The 24,001-nt window shown below is 57.4% G+C and overlaps 1 protein-coding gene across 1 annotated transcript in view; it reads right to left on the bottom strand.

The window, feature by feature from the left end:
* Positions 1–1,490: 1,490 nt before the first annotated feature.
* CDHR4 (cadherin related family member 4) overlaps positions 1,491–24,001 on the bottom strand; it is a 55,114-nt gene continuing 32,603 nt past the window's right edge. Inside the window, 8 exon segments of the mRNA XM_073558873.1 lie at positions 1,491–1,795; positions 1,874–1,901; positions 11,849–11,945; positions 12,036–12,092; positions 13,098–13,237; positions 13,353–13,567; positions 15,889–16,033; positions 22,646–22,791. Of these exon segments, the coding sequence (XP_073414974.1) occupies positions 1,740–1,795; positions 1,874–1,901; positions 11,849–11,945; positions 12,036–12,092; positions 13,098–13,237; positions 13,353–13,567; positions 15,889–16,033; positions 22,646–22,791 (884 nt within the window). The 3' untranslated portion in view covers positions 1,491–1,739.

Raw genomic sequence — 24,001 nt, 5'->3', positions numbered from 1 at the left:
AAGGGGATCCCGTGCTGTCAGCCCATATACCAACCCAACCAATCACCATCTTCAGGAAAAACCGGACGCTGTGTAACCTTGCTGCCCCCAGCAACACAACGGTGAGACCCTCTCCCACGCTGACCACTCCGGGTCCTCCCAGTCCAGGCTGCTTTGCGTGCAGGGCCTCAAAATGTCTCTGCTGCAGAATGGGGCGCAATCCTTGAAATCTACAGGCAACAGCTATAAAGCTAATTGTCGTGTCAGTCATGTGATCTGCCTTATCGAATGTGAGCTGCAGAACGTCGGCCGCACAATGCAGACGATGCACGACAGGCGCAAGAACCATCGCCAACACATCCGCCACGGACGCTGCGGCCGCCTCTCCCAGCACTTGGGCTCAGTAAACCTCATGACTACAGACCATACCCCAGACGAGGGGGCGACCGTTACCATAACCTGATAACAAGGGAGAGATTCGGGATCTTTAAACTGGACACTTTGGCCCCAGAGGGGTTAAACCTTACCATCGAAAAAAACAAATTGAGGTTGCTTCTCCTTTTAGTGCAGTCCATAGCTCATTGTTTTCGTCTATATATTCACTTTGAATTATTTTTTAATGTGTTATTTTACTTATTTTTGGCTGTCATTAGCATTTTATTCGTGTGCTGTGATTTTATTGTTCCGGTTTTTTCATTGGACGCCGCCCCTTTAAATGTGCCTCCCCTTTTACTTCCTGTTATTAACACCTGATGAAGACCGTTCTGTCTGTCGAAACGCGTTGTGGACTAATTTTATCCTAATAAATGAGCACTTTTTATCCGTAGTCCTGTCCTCTGCGCCCCCTGGACCGCCGGGCTTCTCACTCTCATTCCAGCACTTTCCCTCAGCTGAGGCACCCGGCTGGGGCAGCATTGGGAGCGTGCAGCTGACTGTGGGCAGTCACTGGCATGTGGCGCTGCATCCTCACAGTGCCTGTACCCTGCTGGCGGTAACTGGATGCTGCCGGAGTCTGGAGGCCTGTAAGAGACAGCGACCACCTCCTTTATCCGAAGCAGTCACAGATGGTAACAGTCCATGTCCTTCGTCATCTCCAGAGAATCCCATATAATCCCCGACACCAGTGGGACGTGCGGGGCGGCCCCAGGAGGGGGTAAACCAGGGACGCACGAGGCACAGAGCCCGCGGGGGGGGACGCACGAGGCACAGAGCCCGCAGGGGGGACGCACGAGGCACAGAGCCCACGGGGGACGCACGAGGCACAGAGCCCGCAGGGGGGGACGCACGAGGCACAGAGCCCGCAGGGGGACGCACGAGGCACAGAGCCCGCAGGGGGGGACGCACGAGGCACAGAGCCCGCAGGGGGGGGGACGCACGAGGCACAGAGCCCACGGGGGACGCACGAGGCACAGAGCCCGCAGGGGGGGACGCACGAGGCACAGAGCCCGCGGGGGACGCACGAAGCACAGAGCCCGCGGGGGACGCACGAAGCACAGAGCCCACGGGGGATGCATGAGGCACAGAGTTTCACTTTTATTTGGATATATACAGAGGATTTTATGCTCTCTGGCGTCAGTTCAGCGCGTGTCCTCCAGGTGTCACTGTTTCCATGCTTTGATCTCCAATGACACCTGCAGGATGTGTTCAGTACTACAAGCAGAAAATCTCTGAAATTGCACAAGTGGAAAATCACAAACTCCAATCAAAAACTTCCATCCTCATCCCTGAGCTGTAATGAGCACCGACAGCGGTAATGTCCATCATAACCAGCGTCTTTCCCCGGTGTGGCTGTTAAAGAGATATTCACGACCGGAAACTGCAAAGAAATCACACGTGTTACGTGGAAAGCGGAGTCAACAAACATGTCAGGAGAAAAAGAAGAACAAAACCGTACCTGGATCTTGTGCTCGACCATCAAACTGCTGGAAGAGAACAGAAGGAAAAGTCACCGCCGAATAACTGCTACAGGCCCCTCCCCCGCCATCCGTCAGCTACAGGCCCCTCCCCCGCCATCCGTCAGCTACAGGCCCCTCCCCCGCCATCCGTCAGCTACAGGCCCCTCCCCCGCCGTCCGTCAGCTACAGGCCCCTCCCCCGCCGTCCGTCAGCTACAGGCCCCTCCCCGCCATCCGTCAGCTACAGGCCCCTCCCCCGCCGTCCGTCAGCTACGGGCCACTCCCCCGCCGTCCGTCAGCTACGGGCCCCTCCCCCGCCATCCGTCAGCTACGGGCCCCTCCCCCGCCGTCCGTCAGCTACGGGCCCCTCCCCCGCCGTCCGTCAGCTACGGGCCCCTCCCCCGCCGTCCGTCAGCTACGGGCCCCTCCCCCGCCGTCCGTCAGCTACGGGCCCCTCCCCCGCCGTCCGTCAGCTACGGGCCCCTCCGCCGCCGTCCGTCAGCTACGGGCCCCTCCCTTGCAGTCTACAGCAGGCTCCTCCCCCATAACAGTGTAGGGAAGGTGACCTGATGGACGGACGTGTCAGAATAGAGAAAGGAAGGTTTGCACAGTGTAGGTAGGTGTCAGTTACTACAGTGGGGAAACAGCTAAGTGTAGTGGACGTGCAGTACCTTGGGTTGACCATTAGATGGCAGGGAGGAGTGTGAGCAAAGGACTTGACATCAGCTTAGGAAACCATTGGTCATGGGGGCGGAGTTACAGGGAACCGGGAATGATATAAATTTGACAGGAGGGTTCCAGAAAGTTCCAGTCCCCAGAGGGAGCTCCAGTACACAGGAGGACTACGACAGTTTGTGCACTCTGAGGAAAACCAAGCCAGGGGGACTGAGAAGAAAGTCAGGGGGGTGGTCCTGACACAAAGTACCGCAGTATAGACAAGGCACTGAGGTAAAGCATACCGTACTGAGGGAGAGACGACTGGTCAGTAGAAGTGCTGTTGGTTTACGGACCTAAGGCGGCCACAGTGACGGATCTGACAGGAGCGTCGAAGAGTGAAGAGGGGACGGTGCGTGTATTTACGTCCCCGGTGTAAAGTACGGTGTGCGGGAAGCGGCCCTGGAAACGGGGGGCCGAGAAGTGAAGTGCGGTGTACTTCGAAGGCCGTCAGGTGGACGGCGGGAAATAAACTTGGACCTGTTGTACCCGACACTTGCCTCCATCGTGTCTGTTACGTCTCTGTGCGGTGAGAGGGACCACCCCCCGGCCCACCGACCCTACACTTGGCGTAGTCGGCAGGATCAACGCCGCTAATACGCTATCTTCTGCGGCAGGCCTGCCTCTGAGGACTGGGAACGGACTTGGGACTGCACTGTGTGGATTACAAACACCCGTGGATTATAAATTGGGAGCGCTGTGGCGGACCTGCGTTGCCAGCAGAGGATCCGGGACGGTACCAGGTCCGGAGCAAGATGGCGGTGCTGCTTCAGCGCAGAGGAGAGGTCCGGGTGTTTGCAGTTGTTCTGAATGGACTGGGACCCCCACTAACGTACCCCAGGGGGAAGCGGTGTGTACCCGGAGGCCGACGCTCCCACATACTGGACCCTGGCAGATGGGTGGAGAGGCCTGCGAACGCCCCACCCAGCAGAGGGAGTGGCACAGGGGAAAAGCTTGGCTGCGGCTGCTTGGCGCCATTCGACTGCTGCCCAACGGACGGTATGATTTTTCATCAGAAAACGTCCCCCTCAGAGCCACGGACAGGCAGCTGTTTGTTGATTGGAGAAGCGGAGCCTGTGCGGAACAGCCGCCGAAGTTACCAGTGGAGAGCCTCCCTGCGGAGCCCCTGAGCCTGGAGGCTAGCCCCGCCGGATGGCGGGGTGAAGAGCGGAGACTGTTATGAATGGGTCAGCGAGGAGGAAAAAACCTAAACATGCTAAGCCCAGAAAAACCAAAGAGGCTGGTAACTATGCAGATTGCAGATCCCTGATCTTACCACACAACTAGCAGCAGCCGTGGAGCGTACCTACGATGTTCCTAGACGCCTCGTCACGGCCGGAGGACTAAATAAGCCTAAAGCAAGAAAAGGGAAAACTAACTGCCCCAGAGCAGACCCAAAAGGAATAGATAGCCCCCACATGTATTGTCGGTGAAACAAGAGGAAAACACAAACACATGGAGGAAAATTGGCTGAGCAAATGATGGGGCCGAAACTAACTAGACAGGAAAGGAAAGACACTGTCTGCAACCTGCAAAAAACCCAACACAAATAATGTCCAACACTTCTGATAGCAAAATTAACCCTGAAGTCACTAGACTTCTCCCACTATATCAGCATTCTGAAATATTCCGAGACAGAGCAAAAAGAGGCCAAACTAGTAAGGGACAAAAAGCCAATTGGCAAAATACTGATAAATAAGAGTGGAAATTCAGCACAGCCCAGCCGGGGCTGACAGACCACACAAAAAACTGAATAGACCAACAAAATCAAGTGTGAACATTAGCAGAAAAACTTAGCTTTAGATGACTGGAACAGAGCTGAGAACCAAGACCTGACAAGCCAGAAGGAATCACCAGCATCAGAGTAGGGCGTCGGCTGTCTTAAATCCAATCTGAGACTCCTGAGATCCAATCGTCATCCTCATTCTCAGGTGGCAGATCTCCACCGATCAAATCAGCCTCACTACCTCCTGTTACCACCAGAGGGAGTCTGGAAGGAGAACTCGCAACTGGTGAACCAGAGAATGAACTCACAACAGTACCCCCCCCTTGAGGAGGGGTCACTGAACCCTCATCCACGCCACCAGCCCGATCAGGATGGGTTCGGTGAAAAGCATGAACCAATCTATTGGCATGAATATCGGAGGCAGAGACCTAAGAATTATCCTCCTGACCATAACCCTTCCATTTGACCAAATACTGGAGTCTCCGTCTAACCAAACGAGAATCCAGTATTTTCTCTCTCTCATATTCCACATTGCCTTCGACCAACACAGGGTCAGGAGGTGCTGCCACAGGAACCACTGGCTCAACAAACCTCAACAGAGATTTGTGAAATACGTTATGGATCTTGAACGTAACTGGAAGAGCCAATCGAAAAGAAACAGGATTAAGAATCTCCAAAATCTTATAAGGACCATTAAATCTTGGCTTAAATTTAGGAGATGCAACCTTCATAGGAATATTCTTAGACGACAACCAAACCATATCACCCACTTTAAACCGGGGACCAATGGTCCTACGCCTGTTGGAAAATCGCTGGGCCTTTACCTGAGAGAGTGTCAACTTATCCACCACTTGGTCCCATATCTGCTGCATTCTCTTAACCACAGTGTCCACACCCGGGCAGGACGAAGATTCCACTTGCCCTGAAGAGAATCGAGGATGAAACCCAAAATTACAGAAAAAGGGTGACATCAAAGTGGCAGAACTAGCTCTATTGTTCAGTGCGAATTCGACCAAGGGCAAAAATGAGACCCAGTCATCCTGATCAGCAGATATAAAACATCTCAAATAAGACTCCAAGGTCTGGTTTGTTCTCTCAGTCTGCCCATTGGTCTGGGGATGAAACGCGGAGGAGATGGATAACTGAATTCCCAGATTGGCACAAAAGGCTTTCTAGAATCTGGAAACAAACTGGACTCCTCTGTCGGACACAATGTTCTCAGGAATCCCATGTAACCGAACCACCTGTTGTAAAAACAAGGGCACCAACTCAGCGGAAGATGGCAACATTGGGAGTGGTACAAGATGGACCATCTTCGAAAATCTATCACAAATCACCCAGATAACAGTCATTCTCTGAGAGACAGGAAGATCAGAAATAAAATCCATTGAGATATGGGTCCATGGCCTCTTGGGCACCGGCAGGGGCATCAGCAACCCAGTAGAACGAGAACAGGGTTTAGACCGAGGACAAGTCCCACAGGACTGTACAAAATTCCTGACGTCACGAGATAAGGCAGGCCACCAAAAGGACCGACTCACCAAATCTCTGGTACCAAAAATACCTGGATGACCAGCCAATGCGGAGCAATGGACTTCAGACATCACTCTCTTCCTCCACTGGTCAGGAATATACAATTTTCCCATAGGGCAACGCTCAGGTTTATCCTCCTGAAATTCCTCCAGGGCGCGTCTCAAATCGGGCGAAATGGCAGAAAGAACTACCCCCTCACCTAGGATGGTAGTAGGCTCGGTCACACTAAGAGAATCCACAAAGAAACTCCTAGAGAGGGCGTCTGCCTTAACATTCTTAGTGCCCGGAAGAAAAGAGACCACAAAATCAAAACGCGTGAAAAACAAGGCGCATCTAGCCTGTCTAGGATTCAAGCGTTTGGCCGACTCCAGATAAATCAAATTCTTGTGATCAGTGAGGACCACGACTTGATGTCTAGCTCCCTCCAACCAATGTCTCCACTCCTCAAATGCCCATTTCATGGCCAACAATTCCCGATTCCCCACGTCATAGGCACAGGGATTCATCTTAGAAGTCACAGGGTCTTTTTGGGACCAAACGGCTCCTGCACCAATCTCAGAAGCGTCCACCTCCACCTGAAATGGAAGTGAGACATCAGGTTGCCGTAAAACTGGAGCTGAAGTAAATCTCCGCTTAAGCTCCTGAAATGCTGAGACAGCCTCAGGAGACCAATTCAGCACATCAGCGCCCTTCTTGGTCAGATCAGTCAGTGGTTTGACAATACCAGAAAAATTAGCTATAAATTTACGATAAAAATTAGCAAAACCCAAAAACTTCTGGAGGGCCTTCAAAGAAGTGGGCTGAACCCAATCATAAATGGCCTGTACCTTGGCCGGGTCCATTTCAATAGTTGACGGAGACAAAATAAATCCCAAAAATGAAATCCTCTGTACCCCAAAGAGACATTTCGATCCCTTAACAAACAGGGAATTCTCCCTCAAAATCCGGAAAAACAGTCTGGACATGTTCCACATGAGAATCCCAATCACTAGAAAAGATCAAAATATCATCCAGATAGATGATCAAAAACTTATCCACAAAGTCTCGGAAAATATCTTTCATGAAGCACTGGAAGACAGAAGGGGCATTAGTGAGCCCAAAAGGCATCACCAGGTACTCAAAATGTCCCTCCGGAGTATTAAACGCCGTCTTCCATTCATCCCCGTGCTTGATGCGAATAAGATTATTACCTTGTCGATCACTGGTAATGGCTGCCTTGCTCCATATCATTATTCTTTTCATTGTTATATGATTGCTGCAACAATGCCGGTTTATAGGTTCACATCTTATGCTGATCACCATGCATATTAGGCTGATTCCGGCCCTTTTTTCTAAGCGGTGTTCTACACCACAAAAGAGGGTGGTAATCGCTGTTCATATAGTGAGAGCGGTTTGATATACCGCGAATAAAGGAAGATACTGCCATACAGATGGTAATTATATACGCCCTGCTGACACACATTTATGGGAATTGGCACAGTCCAGATTACTGGCGTTTTTTGGCATGTTGCAGTAGTGATATTTTTGAGAGCCCTTATCTTATTAGTTGATTCATTGATATTTATCATAACACATTATAAAGTATTCGCATTTATGTGGATGTTTTTATAGGATAAGTGATGTGCAGCAATTTTTACTTATTACTATTTTGATAATGGTTTATCATTTGGGTGGTTGATAGATGTGAAAAACCTAAGGGTTTATAACGTCCCTTCATTGATATGTACATCTCTCTAGTTGAACATTTTTAATTCTTTGTTAATAAAAATACATCTTTTAATACCAACTGGTCCTCAGCCCTGGTTCATTCATTTTTTCAGGGGGGACATTGTGATTTATGTCATTGTTTATGGTATTTACTTCTTGATTATAGAGGCATTTTCATAAGTGATTTACTATCATTCCATGTAGTAAGGACCGCCCACTTTCGGAATTTTTGACAGTATAACTCTGCAGGATCCGGACCCTGGTTTAATGCCAACAGGGCTCTCTCAGCCTGATCAACAGCATTAGGTTCATCATACAACAACCCCAAGGCTTGAAAAAAATGCATCCACATTAGTCAGAATAGGATTTTCAGGTGTCAGAGAAAAAGCCCAATCCTGGGGATCGCCGCGCAGCAAGGAGATGACAATTTTAACCTGCTGCACAGAGCTCCCCGATGAGTTAGGCTTCAAGGAAAGAAATAATTTACAATTATTCTTAAAATTCAGAAATTTAGACCGATCCCCAGAAAACATATCAGGAGTAGGAATCTTAGGTTCAGCAGCATGTGACTGAATGAGGTAGGTGGAAATTCCCTGCACTTCAGCAGCGAGCTGCTCCACACGATCAGACAATTGCTTAATCTCCATTAGGAAAAAGAAAAAAAAAAATCCTCCTACGGCCCCAGAGAAAAAAGAGGAAAAAAGTATATATAAAAAAAATTCTGACACTTTTTTTTTTTTTTTTTAACAACTTTTTCCTGCTTTTGAGTACCCTAGAATCTGCGGTATGGCTGGTGATTCTGTTATGAATGGGTCACCGAGGAGGAAAAAACCTAAACATGCTAAGCCCAGAAAAACCAGAGAGGTTGGTAACTATGCAGATCCCTGATCCTACCACACAACTAGCAGTAGCCGTGGAGCGTGCCTACAATGAACCTAGACGCCTCGTCACGGCCGGAGGACTAAATAAGTCTAAAGCAAGAAAAGGGAAAACTAACTGCCCCAGAGCAGACCATAAAAGGAATAGACAGCCCCCACACATGTATTGACGGTGAAACAAGATGAAAACACAAACACAGGCAGGAAAATAGGCTGAGCAAATGATGGGGCCCAAACTAACTAGAAAGGAGAGTAAAGGACAGACACTGTCTGCAACCTGCAAAAAACCCTACAAAAATATTGTCCAACACTTCTGATAACAAAATTATCCCTGAAGTAACTAGACTTCTCCCACTATATCAGCACTCTGAAATATTCTGAGACAGAGCAAAAAGAGACCAATCTAATAAGGGACAAAAAGCAAATTGGCAAATACAGATAAGTAAGAGTGGAAATTCAGCACAGGCCCAGCCGGGGCTGGCTGACCACACAAAAAACTGAATAGAACAACAAAATCAAGTGTGAACATTAACAGAGAAACTTAGCTTGAGCTGACTGGAACAGGGCTGAGAACCAAGAGCTGACAAGCAGAAGGAATCACCAGCAACTGAATAGGGCGTCGGCTGTCTTAAATCCAATCAGACTCCTGAGATCCAATCGTCATCCTCATTCTCAGGTGGCAGATCTCCACCGATCAAACCAGCGTCACTACCTCCCGTTACCACCAGAGGGAGTCTGGAAGGAGAACTCACAACTGGTGAACCAGAGAATGAACTCACAACAGGAGACTGTGGGAAGAGCCACGTGATGAAGTGACGGAGGCCACGGCGCCGGGGAAGGTGAGAGTTCCCCCGGCCCCGACAGTGGATCCGCAAGCGGCCCCCACCATTCAGCTGCGGCATCCTATGTCCCCGAAAGCCTGGCCAAGGAGGGCCCTACCATATACGCAGAACTGAGCAGGGCCTCCACTTCTGGTCCTGAACCACTCCACCCGGTGGCGCCGGTGCGGAGTCTGACCGTGGAAGACACTGTTGCATTCCCTCTGCCGCTAGCGACCGCATCTTGAAAGGCGGCCGCTGCCCCAGCTCCGGATGATAATTCAGGTGCGGCCTACCCTGCGGCCGCAGCTGCTGTGCCGGCTGCGGCCTGTGTGACAGGCCCTGTGGCCCAATCTTCCGGGAACACGGCTGCTCCCATCCACCACCCGGCCCCAGCGGCTGCTAGGCCGCTGACATCATCGGCCGCCTCTGCCCCGCCCACCGGACTCCAGAGCCTGCGCTGTACCCTCCATCTGGGTCGCGGAGGTTATTAAGAAAAAGAAGGCCCGGGAGCAGGAGATATGGAACCTGCTCCATGAAAAGGGATAGGCAGGTATGGCGGCTAAGAGACCTATGGGACGGCTGGTGTATACCAACATCGCCAAAGGATACGGCTTTATTCGGGATGAGACCGGCCAGAAGGTTTATCTTAATGTGGCCTCTATTCGTCATGGCCGGGCTCTGCACGAGGGGGACTTGGTGACGTACTACAAAGTTCTGTCCCCGCGGCTACTGCGCGGTGGCCGTACTGGCGGAGACTGAAGGATGTGAACCCCCGTAAAGAGGACTTGTGTGGACACCCTCGGTATCCCAGGAGCTCCACCGCTGTGGGGCCCCTCACTTCTGACCACTCAAAGTGGGTTAGACTGTCGGGAGTTCGATGCACCGTTGTGCAGGTCATATGGACAGTTATGGTTAAGAAAAAAAACAAAAACAAAATGTTTTTGTTGTTGTGGTTTAACTGTTGTTTCTATTTCCTTTTTCTTTCTTTCTTTTGGTCTATGTTCCTTTTATAGGAGACTATTCGTAAATATGTTTGCCTGACAGACCGGGGATACGAAGAGGAGAGGGAGTGTCCATGTCCAAGGAGGGGGGTAAAAGAAGATATGCAATGTTATATTATATGTTGGTTTTAAAAGCAAAGGAAAATGAAAAAAAAAAAAAAAGAAAAAATTGGGAACTTGTGATATTGTAAAGTCGTTTTGTTGTATAATATGCACAAGTAAATGCAACAGGTCCGAGTAAGAGAAGGTCTGAGCGACCAAAGGGAAGTGTGAGATCCAAAGGGGTCTATATGTGGAGAAGGTCTGGGAGACCGAGACGCCAACCATGACGTACAACCAAAAGAAAGGCAAAGAGATGGAAGACACGAGAAAGACAGTCGTCCTAGGTCAGGTCCCTGCCACCACGGACACCCCAGAAGTAGGAAGGTGGACGCCGGCAATGATCTGGTAGGTGTGTGGCCTCGATCATGGCGTACCGGACAGTGGAAGGTGACAGAAGGGGAGAGTAGGGGAAGGTACACACTATAGAGAGAATATGGGTGTACCTAGCCCAATTTGAAAGACGTTGTCATGTGGCGTGCGCGCTGGTGAGTAGCAGTAGGCTGCTCATAGCATGGTGCTCCCAGTATGGTTCGGCCCCCGCGGGTAGTGGGTTTGGCCCAACAATTGGTCCGACAACAGAGTGTAGGTGAAGCTTCAGAACGACGAAGGCAGGGATTACGACTGTCGAGGACGACAATAGACAAAGGAAGGGGGAGTGTAGGGAAGGTGACGTGATGGACAGACAGACTTGTCAGAATAGCGAAAGGAAGGTTTGCACAGTTTAGACAGGTGTCAGTTACTACAGTGGGGAAACAGCTGAGAAAGTGTAGTGGACATGCAGTACCTTGGGTTGACCAGTAGAGGGCAGGGAGGAGTGTGAGCAAAGGACTTGACATCAGCTTAGGAAACCATTGGTCATGGGGCGCGGAGTTACAGGGAACCAGGAATGATATAAATTTGACAGGAGGGTTCCAGAAAGTTCCAGTCCCCAGGGGGAGCTCCAGTACACAGGAGGACTACGACAGTTTGTGCACTGTGAGGAAAACTAAACCAGGGGGACTGAGGAGAGAGAAAGTCAGGGGGGTGGTCCTGACACAAGAGTACCGCAGTATAGACGAGGCACCGAGGTAAAGCATACCGTATTGAGAGAGAGACGACTGATCAGTAGAAGTGCTGTTGGTTTACGGGCCTAAGGCGGCCACAGTGACGGATCTGACAGGAGCGTCGAAGAGTGAAGAGGAGACGGTGCGTATATGTACGTCCCCGGTGTAAAGTACGGTGTGCAGGAAGCGGCCCTGGAAACGGGGGGCCGATAAGTGAAGTGAATTGAAGTGCGGTGTACTTCGGAGGCCGTCAGGCGGACGGCAAGAGAATAAACTTGGACCTGTTGTACCCGACACTTGCCTCCATCGTGTCTCTGTTACGTCTCTGCGCGGTAAGAGGGACCACCCCCCAGTCCGGCCCACCGACCCTACAACACCTACACCCCCATCACCCTGCAGAGCCATGGCCTCCATGTTCCGGAGTTATCAGCCTTTTAGCCGCTTTCATACCAGGCTCAGGGGGCTCACTGGGGCGATGTCCTTCTTCTCCTTAGAAGGTGGATGAGGATTTGGGGCTTCAGCAACGGCTTCATTTCTTGCATCTGAGCTATCAGCCAAAACAAAAGTGGGAGGTAGTCACAGCTCCACCCCTTCTGGTCACATGGGATCGGGGGAGGCGACTGTTCTGAGCGCTCACCTGACTGGTAGCAGCGGCTGCGACAAGTCCTTGGTGCCTTGTGCACAGAACGAGGATCTAGAAAATGACAATCTGATGAGTGATGTCACCGCCGCACTACACGACATGTGGAGGCCAGCGACGTCACCGCCGCACTACACGACATGTGGAGGTCAGCGACGTTACCGCCGCACTACACGACATGTGGAGGCCAGCGACGTCACCGCCGCACTACACGACATGTGGAGGTCAGCGACGTCACCACCGCACTACACGACATGTGGAGGTCAGCGACGTCACCGCCGCACTACACGACATGTGAAGGTCAGCGACGTTACCGCCGCACTACACGACATGTGGAGGCCAGCGACGTCACCGCCGCACTACACGACATGTGGAGGTCAGCGACGTTACCGCCGCACTACACGACATGTGGAGGCCAGCGACGTCACCGCCGCACTACACGACATGTGGAGGTCAGCGACGTCACCACCGCACTACACGACATGTGGAGGTCAGCGACGTCACCGCCGCACTACACGACATGTGGAGGTCAGCGACGTCACCGCCGCACTACACGACATGTGGAGGTCAGCGACGTCACCGCCGCACTACACGACATGTGGAGGTCAGCGACGTCACCGCCACACTACACGACATGTGGAGGCCAGCGACGCCACCGCCGCACTACACGACATGTGGAGGCCAGCGACGCCACCGCCGCACTACACGACATGTGGAGGCCAGCGACGTCACTGCCGCACTACACGACATGTGGAGGCCAGCGATGTCACCGCCGCACTACACGACATGTGGAGGTCAGCGACGTCACCGCCGCACTACACGACATGTGGAGGGCAGCGACGTCACCGCCGCACTACACGACATGTGGAGGGCAGCGATGTCACCGCCGCACTACACGACATGTGGAGGTCAGCGATGTCACCGCCGCACTACACGACATGTGGAGGCCAGCGACGTCACCGCCGCACTACACGACATGTGGAGGCCAGCGACGTCACCGCCGCACTACACGACATGTGGAGGCCAGCGACGTCGTCACCGTGAAGGCAGAGCACGCACCTTTGGCACAGCACCCAGGTCAGTAATGCGATGGCGGACAGGAAGAGGATGCCGGTGATCGTCAGGACCACCATGAACCAGACGTCTGGCTGCCAGTATTCCAGGGTCTTATTGACGATTATCGTTTGCTTCTCTGGTGTCTGGAATGAAGATAAAACATGGCGCCTGCTGCTCCGTGTCCCCCATCAGCCCCCATGCCATGATGGGTCCTGGAGCCCCATGCTGATCACATATCACCCCCCTGCATCCTCTCACCACGGTGGTTTTGGTGGTCGTCGCCTTTGTCGTGGTCCAGGGGATGACGGTCACAAACACAGTCGCTGTGGTGCTGAACTGCGGAGCGGCCACGCTGTCCGTCACCTGAACGAGCAGCTCATAGGTCTGCGGATCCATCAGGCCGTCAGCGTTAAAGGAGAAGCCGTTGTGCAGCAGAGAGGGACCGACCATGCGGAAGCGGCTGTTAATGTTACCTGCGGACAGACGCACCTGAGACTCCACCCACTGCACAGGACTCCAGCCACAGGACCCCGCCCACAGCACATGACCTCTCCCACAGCATGTGACCCCGCCCACTGCACAGGACTCCAGTCACAGGACCCCTCCCACAGCACATGACCTCTCCCACAGCATGTGACCCCGCCCACTGCACAGGACTCCAGTCACAGGACCCCTCCCACAGCACATGACCTCTCCCACAGCATGTGACCCCGCCCACTGCACAGGACTGCAGCCACAGGACCCCGCCCACAGCACATGACCTCACCCACAGCATGTGACCACGCCCACTGCACAGGACTCCAGCCACAGGACCCCGCCCACAGCATGTGACCCCGCCCACTGCACAGGACTCCAGCCACAGGACCCCGCCCACAGCACATGACCTCTCCCACAGCATGTGACCCCGCCCACTACACAGGACTCCAGTCACAGGACCCCGCCCACAGCACATGACCTCTCCCACAGCATGTGACCCCGCCCACTGCACAGGACTGCAGCCACAGGACCCCGCCCACAGCACATGACCTCACCCACAGCATGTGACCACGCCCACTGCACAGGACTCCAGCCACAGGACCCCGCCCACAGCATGTGACCCCGCCCACTGCACAGGACTCCAGCCACAGGACCCCGCCCACAGCACATGACCTCTCCCACAGCATGTGACCCCGCCCACTGCACAGGACTCTAGCCACAGGACCCCGCCCACAGCACATGACACCTCCCACAGCATATGACCCCGCCCACTGCACAGGACTCCAGCCACAGGACCCCGCCCACAGCACATGACCTCACCCACAGCATGTGACCCCGCCCACTGCACAGGACTCCAGCCACAGGACCCCGCCCACAGCACATGACCTCACCCACAGCATGTGACCCCGCCCACTGCACAGGACTCCAGCCACAGGGCCCCGCCCACAGCACATGACCTCTCCCACAGCATGTGACCCCCGCCCACAGCACAGGACTCCAGCCACAGGACCCCGCCCACAGCACATGACCTCACCCACAGCATGTGACCCCGCCCACTGCACAGGACTCCAGCCACAGGACCCCGCCCACAGCACATGACCTCACCCACAGCATGTGACCCCGCCCACTGCACAGGACTCCAGCCACAAGACCCCGCCCACAGTACATGACCTCACCCACAGCATGTGACCCCGCCCACTGCACAGGACTCCAGCCACAGGACCCCGCCCACAGCACATGACCTCTCCCACAGCATGTGACCCCGCCCACTGCACAGGACTCCAGCCACAGGACCCCGCCCACAGCACATGACCTCACCCACAGCATGTGACCACACCCACTGCACAGGACTCCAGCCGCAGGACCCCGCCCACAGCACATGACCTCTCCCACAGCATGTGACCCCGCCCACTGCACAGGATTCCAGCCACAGGACCCCGCCCACAGCACATGACCTCTCCCACAGCATGTGACCCCGCCCACTGCACAGGACTCCAGCCACAGGACCCCGCCCACAGCACATGACCTCACCCACAGCATGTGACCCCGCCCACAGCACAGGACTCCAGCCACAGGACCCCGCCCACAGCACATGACCTCACCCACAGCATGTGACCCCGCCCACTGCACAGGATTCCAGCCACAGGACCCCGCCCACAGCACATGACCTCACCCACAGCATGTGACCCCGCCCACTGCACAGGACTCCAGCCACAGAACCCCGCCCACAGTACATGACCTCACCCACAGCATGTGACCCCGCCCACTGCACAGGACTCCAGCCACAGGACCCCGCCCACAGCACATGACCTCACCCACAGCATGTGACCCCGCCCACTGCACAGGACTCCAGCCACAGGACCCCGCCCACAGCACATGACCTCACCCACAGCATGTGACCCCGCCCACTGCACAGGACTCCAGCCACAGGACCCCGCCCACAGCACATGACCTCACCCACAGCATGTGACCCCGCCCACTGCACAGGACTCCAGCCACAGGACCCCGCCCACAGCACATGACCTCTCCCACAGCATGTGACCCCGCCCACAGCACAGGACTCCAGCCACAGGACCCCGCCCACAGCACATGACCTCACCCACAGCATGTGACCCCGCCCACTGCACAGGATTCCAGCCACAGGGCCCCGCCCACAGCACATAACCTCACCAACAGCATGTGACCCCGCCCACTGCACAGGACTCCAGCCACAGGACCCCGCCCACAGCACATGACCTCACCCACAGCATATGACCCCGCCCACTGCACAGGACTCCAGCCACAGGACCCCGCTCAAGCGCGCCGCTGCATTGCTCACCTCCCACGATGTTATAGGTCAGCACGGACGTCACATCTTTGTCGCTGCAGCTTAATGTCAGAAATGGGGTTGTGGTCAGCAGCGTGGAGTAGATGGTGGTGATAGAAAATGGCGGGCTGCAGACCGGGGGGTTGTCATTGTAGTCCTGGAAGGCAGAAGATAGACGCCGGGGTAACGAGTCTGCAGTCATCACAAGATGGCGCAAATAGGACAATACCGCTGCTCACTCCTCCAGCTACTGACGAACTACAACTCCCAGCAGCCTGTGCTTTCTGATGACATTTGATTGCCATCACCAAATACGGTCACACTCTGCACAGTGCAGGGACGGACGCGAGTGGGACGACGCCAGGGACAACGCAGGAAAGGACGGAGGGCAGGACGGAGGAGAGGACGGAGGGCAGGACGGAGGAGAGGACGGAGGGCAGGACGGAGGAGAGGACGGAGGGCAGGACGCAGGAGAGGACGGAGGGCAGGACGCAGGAGAGGACGGAGGGCAGGACGCAGGAGAGGACGGAGGGCAGGACGCAGGGCAGGACGCAGGAGAGGACGGAGGGCAGGACGCAGGAGAGGACGGAGGGCAGGACGCAGGAGAGGACGGAGGGCAGGACGCAGGAGAGGACGGAGGGCAGGACGCAGGGCAGGACGCAGGAGAGGACGGAGGGCAGGACGCAGGAGAGGACGGAGGGCAGGACGCAGGAGAGGACGGAGGGCAGGACGCAGGAGAGGACGGAGGGCAGGACGCAGGGAAGGACGGAGGGCAGGACGCAGGGAAGGACGGAGGGCAGGACGCAGGAGAGGACGGAGGGGAGGACGCAGGAGAGGACGGAGGGGAGGACGGAGGGCAGGACGGAGGGAAGGACGGAGGGCAGGACGGAGGGCAGGACGGAGGGCAGGACGGAGGGGAGGACGGAGGGGAGGACGGAGGGCAGGACGGAGGGCAGGACGGAGGGCAGGACGGAGGGCAGGACGCAGGAGAGGACGGAGGGCAGGACGCAGGAGAGGACGGAGGGCAGGACGCAGGAGAGGACGGAGGGCAGGACGCAGGAGAGGACGGAGGGCAGGACGCAGGAGAGGACGGAGGGCAGGACGCAGGAGAGGACGGAGGGCAGGACGCAGGAGAGGACGGAGGGCAGGACGCAGGAGAGGACGGAGGGCAGGACGCAGGAGAGGACGGAGGGCAGGACGCAGGAGAGGACGGAGGGCAGGACGCAGGAGAGGACGGAGGGCAGGACGCAGGGAAGGACGGAGGGCAGGACGCAGGGAAGGACGGAGGGCAGGACGCAGGAGAGGACGGAGGGGAGGACGCAGGAGAGGACGGAGGGGAGGACGCAGGAGAGGACGGAGGGCAGGACGGAGGGCAGGACGGAGGGCAGGACGGAGGGCAGGACGGAGGGCAGGACGGAGGGGAGGACGGAGGGCAGGACGGAGGGCAGGACGGAGGGCAGGACGGAGGGCAGGACGGAGGGCAGGACGCAGGAGAGGACGCAGGAGAGGACGGAGGGCAGGACGCAGGAGAGGACGGAGGGCAGGACGCAGGAGAGGACGGAGGGCAGGACGCAGGAGAGGACGGAGGGCAGGACGCAGGAGAGGACGGAGGGCAGGACGCAGGAGAGGACGGAGGGCAGGACGCAGGAGAGGACGGAGGGCAGGACGCAGGAGAGGACGGAGGGCAGGACGCAGGAGAGGACGGAGGGCAGGACGCAGGAGAGGACGGAGGGCAGGACGCAGGAGAGGACGGAGGGCAGGACGGAGGAGAGGACGGAGGGCAGGACGGAGGACGGAGGGCAGGACGCAGGACGGAGGGAGGAGGGCAGGACGGAGGACGGAGGGCAGGACGCAGGAGAGGACGGAGGGCAGGACGCAGGAGAGGACGGAGGGCAGGACGCAGGAAAGGACGGAGGGCAGAACGGAGGACGGAGGGCAGGACGCAGGACGGAGGGAGGAGGGCAGGACGCAGGAGAGGACGGAGGGCAGGACGCAGGAGAGGACGGAGGGCAGGACGCAGGAGAGGACGGAGGGCAGGACGCAGGAGAGGACGGAGGGCAGGACGCAGGAGAGGACGGAGGGCAGGACGCAGGAGAGGACGGAGGGCAGGACGCAGGAGAGGACGGAGGGCAGGACGCAGGAGAGGACGGAGGGCAGGACGCAGGAGAGGACGGAGGGCAGGACGCAGGGGAGGACGGAGGGCAGGACGCAGGGGAGGACGGAGGGCAGGACGCAGGAGAGGACGGAGGGCAGGACGCAGGGGAGGACGGAGGGCAGGACGGAGGGCAGGACGGAGAGCAGGACGCAGGGAAGGACGGAGGGCAGGACGCAGGAGAGGACGGAGGGGAGGACGCAGGAGAGGACGGAGGGGAGGACGGAGGGCAGGACGCAGGGAAGGACGGAGGGGAGGACGGAGGGGAGGACGGAGGGGAGGACGGAGGGGAGGACGGAGGGGAGGACGGAGGGCAGGACGCAGGAGAGGACGGAGGGCAGGACGCAGGAGAGGACGGAGGGCAGGACGCAGGAGAGGACGTAGGGCAGGACGCAGGAGAGGACGGAGGGCAGGAAGCAGGAGAGGACGGAGGGCAGGACGCAGGAGAGGACGGAGGGCAGGACGCAGGAGAGGACGGAGGGCAGGACGCAGGAGAGGACGGAGGGCAGGACGCAGGAGAGGACGGAGGGCAGGACGCAGGAGAGGACGGAGGGCAGGACGCAGGAGAGGACGGAGGGCAGGACGCAGGAGAGGACGGAGGGCAGGACGGAGGACGGAGGGCAGGACGCAGGACGGAGGGAGGAGGGCAGGACGGAGGACGGAGGGCAGGACGCAGGAGAGGACGGAGGGCAGGACGCAGGAGAGGACGGAGGGCAGGACGCAGGAGAGTACGGAGGGCAGGACGCAGGAAAGGACGGAGGGCAGGACGGAGGACGGGACGGAGGGAGGAGGGCAGGACGGAGGAGAGGACGGAGAGCAGGACGCAGGACAGGACGGAGGGCAGGACGCAGGAGAGGACGGAGGGCAGGACGCAGGAGAGGACGGAGGGCAGGACGCAGGAGAGGACGGAGGGCAGGACGCAGGAGAGGACGGAGGGCAGGACGCAGGAGAGGACGGAGGGCAGGACGCATGAGAGGACGGAGGGCAGGACGCAGGAGAGGACGGAGGGCAGGACGCAGGAGAGGACGGAGGGCAGGACGCAGGAGAGGACGGAGGGCAGGACGCAGGAGAGGACGGAGGGCAGGACGCAGGAGAGGACGGAGGGCAGGACGCAGGAGAGGACGGAGGGCAGGACGCAGGAGAGGACGGAGGGCAGGACGCAGGAGAGGACGGAGGGCAGGACGCAGGAGAGGACGGAGGGCAGGACGCAGGAGAGGACGGAGGGCAGGACGCAGGAGAGGACGGAGGGCAGGACGCAGGAGAGGACGGAGGGCAGGACGCAGGAGAGGACGGAGGGCAGGACGCAGGAGAGGACGGAGGGCAGGACGCAGGAGAGGACGGAGGGCAGGACGCAGGAGAGGACGGAGGGCAGGACGCAGGAGAGGACGGAGGGCAGGACGGAGGACGGAGGGCAGGACGCAGGACGGAGGGAGGAGGGCAGGACGGAGGACGGAGGGCAGGACGCAGGAGAGGACGGAGGGCAGGACGCAGGAGAGTACGGAGGGCAGGACGCAGGAAAGGACGGAGGGCAGGACGGAGGACGGAGGGCAGGACGGAGGGAGGAGGGCAGGACGGAGGAGAGGACGGAGGGCAGGACGCAGGACAGGACGGAGGGCAGGACGCAGGAGAGGACGGAGGGCAGGACGCAGGAGAGGACGGAGGGCAGGACGCAGGAGAGGACGGAGGGCAGGACGCAGGAGAGGACGGAGGGCAGGACGCAGGAGAGGACGGAGGGCAGGACGCAGGAGAGGACGGAGGGCAGGACGCAGGAGAGGACGGAGGGCAGGACGCAGGAGAGGACGGAGGGCAGGACGCAGGAGAGGACGGAGGGCAGGACGCAGGAGAGGACGGAGGGCAGGACGCAGGAGAGGACGGAGGGCAGGACGCAGGAGAGGACGGAGGGCAGGACGCAGGAGAGGACGGAGGGCAGGACGCAGGAGAGGACGGAGGGCAGGACGCAGGGGAGGACGGAGGGCAGGACGCAGGGGAGGACGGAGGGCAGGACGCAGGGGAGGACGGAGGGCAGGACGCAGGGGAGGACGGAGGGCAGGACGCAGGGGAGGACGGAGGGCAGGACGCAGGGGAGGACGGAGGGCAGGACGCAGGGGAGGACGGAGGGCAGGACGCAGGGGAGGACGGAGGGCAGGACGCAGGGGAGGACGGAGGGCAGGACGCAGGAGAGGACGGAGGGCAGGACGCAGGAGAGGACGGAGGGCAGGACGGAGGGCGGGCCGCGGGAGAGGACGGAGGGCGGGACGCAGGAAAGGACGGAGGGCGGGACGCAGGAAAGGACGGAGGGCGGGACGCAGGAAAGGACGGAGGGCGGGACGCAGGAAAGGACGGAGGGCAGGAAAGGACGGAGGGCAGGACGCAGGAAAGGACGGAGGGCGGGACGCAGGAAAGGACGGAGGGCGGGACGCAGGAAAGGACGGAGGGCGGGACGCAGGAGAGGACGGAGGGCGGGACGCAGGAAAGGACGGAGGGCAGGACGCAGGAAAGGACGGGGGGCAGGACGCAGGACAGGACGGAGGGCAGGAAAGGACGGAGGGCAGGACGCAGGAAAGGACGGAGGGCGGGACGCAGGAAAGGACGGAGGGCGGGACGCAGGAAAGGACGGAGGGCGGGACGCAGGAAAGGACGGAGGGCGGGACGCAGGAAAGGACGGAGGGCGGGACGCAGGAAAGGACGGAGGGCGGGACGCAGGAAAGGACGGAGGGCGGGACGCAGGAAAGGACGGAGGGCGGGACGCAGGAAAGGACGGAGGGCGGGACGCAGGAAAGGACGGAGGGCGGGACGCAGGAAAGGACGGAGGGCGGGACGCAGGAAAGGACGGAGGGCGGGACGCAGGAAAGGACGGAGGGCGGGACGCAGGAAAGGACGGAGGGCGGGCCGCAGGAAAGGACGGAGGGCAGGAAAGGACGGAGGGCGGGCCGCAGGAAAGGACGGAGGGCGGGCCGCAGGAAAGGACGGAGGGCGGGCCGCAGGAAAGGACGGAGGGCGGGCCGCAGGAAAGGACGGAGGGCGGGCCGCAGGAAAGGACGGAGGGCGGGCCGCAGGAAAGGACGGAGGGCGGGCCGCAGGAAAGGACGGAGGGCGGGCCGCAGGAAAGGACGGAGGGCGGGCCGCAGGAAAGGACGGAGGGCGGGCCGCAGGAAAGGACGGAGGGCGGGCCGCAGGAAAGGACGGAGGGCGGGCCGCAGGAAAGGACGGAGGGCGGGCCGCAGGAGGACGGAGGGCAGGACGCAGGAAAGGACGGAGGGCAGGAAATGACGGAGGGCGGGACACAGGAAAGGACGGAGGGCGGGACGCAAGAAAGGACGGAGGGCGGACGCAGGAAAGGACGGAGGGCGGGACGCAGGAAAGGACGGAGGGCGGGACGCAGGAAAGGACGGAGGGCGGGACGCAGGAAAGGACGGAGGGCGGGACGCAGGAAAGGACGGAGGGCGGGACGCAGGAAAGGACGGAGGGCGGGACGCAGGAAAGGACGGGAGGGCGGGACGCAGGAAAGGACGGAGGGCGGGACGCAGGAAAGGACGGAGGGCAGGACACATGGAGATACAAAGGGACGAACCCAGAAGCGGATGCAAAGGCGAATGCATGGAAGGATGCAGGGAAGTCTATCAGACTATCAGAGGACTGCAGCTCTGGGTGAAAGCTAGTGTCTGTCCAGGAGAGCAGATGTGGCCCTCACCTGCTGCTGTCACCGAGTGACACCATTTCCGGTCAGAAGAACAGCTTGGGAAGGCGGGTGGGGGTCAGCGCAGGCATAGTAAAATAGTTAGCAAGGCCGAAAAAAGCCATGTGTCCATCCAGTTCAGCCTATATACCGTCAGAATAAATCCCCAGATCTACGTCCTTCTAAAGAACCTAATCACTGTAAGATACAATCTTGTTACGCTCCAGGAAGACATCCAGGCCTCTCTTGAACCACTTGGCTGAGTTCGCCATCACCACCTCCTCAGGCAGGGAATTCCAGATTCTCACTGCCCTAACAGTAAAGAATCCTCTTCTATGTTGGTGGAGAAACCTTCTCTCCTCCAGACGCAGAGAATACCCCCTTGTGACCATCACCTTCCTTGGTATAAACAGATCCTCGGAGAGATATTTGTATTGTCCCCTTATATACTTATACATGGTTATTAGATCGCCCCTCAGTCGTCTTTTTTCTAGACTAAATAATCCTAATTTTGCTAATCTCTGGGTATTGTAGTTCCCCCATCCCCTTTATTAATTTTGTTGCCCTCCTTTGTTCTCACTCTAGTTCCATTATATCCTTCCTGAGCACCGGTGCCCAAAACAGTACACAGTCCTCCATGTGCGGTCTAACCAGGGATTTGTACAGAGGCAGTATAATGCTCTCATCATGTGGATCCAGACCTCTTTTCATGCCCCCCATGATCCTGTTTGCCTTGGCAGCTGCTGCCTGACACTGGCTGCTCCGGGTAAGTTTATCAGTAACTAGAATACCCAAGTCCTTCTCCAGGTCAGATTTACCCAGTGGTTTCCCGTTCAGTGTGTAATGGTGATATTGATTCCTTCTTCCCATGTGTATAACCTTACATTTACAGGGAGGCAGGGGCAATGCGATCGAGTGGTCAGGTGGTGGTGGCCTCTTACCGATACACTGACTGTGACGCTGCAAAAAGCAGTTTTCTGTTTTTCAGGATCCGGGACAATGTCATTGTTGAGGTCGACCACCTTTATCTTCAGGGAGTAGCTGCTTGTGGTCTCAAAGTCCAGGGGTCCGAGCAGCTTCAGCTCTCCTGGAATGGAGGGAAGGTACATGACACCCCCTCATAATCCCAACACATGACACCCCACTAATCCCTTGTGACAAGGTCATTGGTAAAATACTGAAGGGGAGATAGGTGTCACTGAAGTGACATGAACCTGAAAAAATGTGCCATCACACTCAGTGCTGAGAGGGGTTAATCGGCCATGTTAAGGTCTGGGTTTTGGTAGACATCTGAAGAGTGGTTGGGAGGCCGTTAACCATATCTCCTCCCCAGGGTGGGTGGGGCCTGGTTGGTAAATAGTCAGCCTTCTGCATCATTCAGCGTTCTGTGTGCCTGGAGACAAGAGCTCGGGACCGGTGTTTATGGTAAAGTGTAGTTTCCCCTGAGCAGGCGGACCCCCGCAGCCACAGACTGTGCTATACGTTATCTTTTGTTTTCACGTTATGCTAGAAAGGCCGTTGTTTATTGTGCTGAACTTTGCACCGGTTTATGCTGCACCTTTCTTATAAACCAGTAGAAGATTCAAAAGAGAAACATTCCTGCGCCTACCTCTGTGGGCAGCCGAGTGAGCGAATCCATCACACCCAACACGACACCCCCATATATAATCCCGGCCCATGACACCCCTCAATAATCCCGGCACCTGACACCCCTCAATATAATCCCAGCACATGACTCCCCCTCAACAATCCCGGCATATGACACCCCCTCAATAATCCCGGCACATGACACCCCCCTATATAATCACGGCCCTTGACTCCCCCCTATATAATCCTGGCCCATGACACACCTCATTAATCCCAGCATATGACATCCCCTCAATAATCCCGGCACATGACACCCCCCTATATAATCCCAGCACATGACTCCCCCTCAACAATCCCGGCATATGACATCCCCTCAATAATCCCGGCACATGACACCCCCCTATATAATCCCAGCACATGACTCCCCCTCAACAATCCCGGCATATGACACCCCCTATATAATCCCGGCACATGACACCCCCCTATATAATCCCGGCCCTTGACTCCCCCCTATATAACCCTGGCCCATGACACCCCCTCAATCCCGGCATATGACACCCCCCTCAATAATCCCGGCATATGACACCCCCCTCAATAATCCCGGCATATGACACCCCCCTATATAATCCCGGCCCATGACATCCCTCAATAATCCCAGCATATGACACCCCCTCAATAATCCCAGCACATGACACCCCCTCAATAATCCC

Source organism: Dendrobates tinctorius, unplaced genomic scaffold, assembly GCF_039654945.1.
Source record: "Dendrobates tinctorius isolate UK_male_01 unplaced genomic scaffold, ASM3965494v1 ptg000261l, whole genome shotgun sequence".
Classification (NCBI taxonomy): Eukaryota; Metazoa; Chordata; class Amphibia; order Anura; family Dendrobatidae; genus Dendrobates; species Dendrobates tinctorius.
Note: the sequence above shows the minus strand (reverse complement) of the source record. Positions and strands in the feature narration are given on the sequence as shown.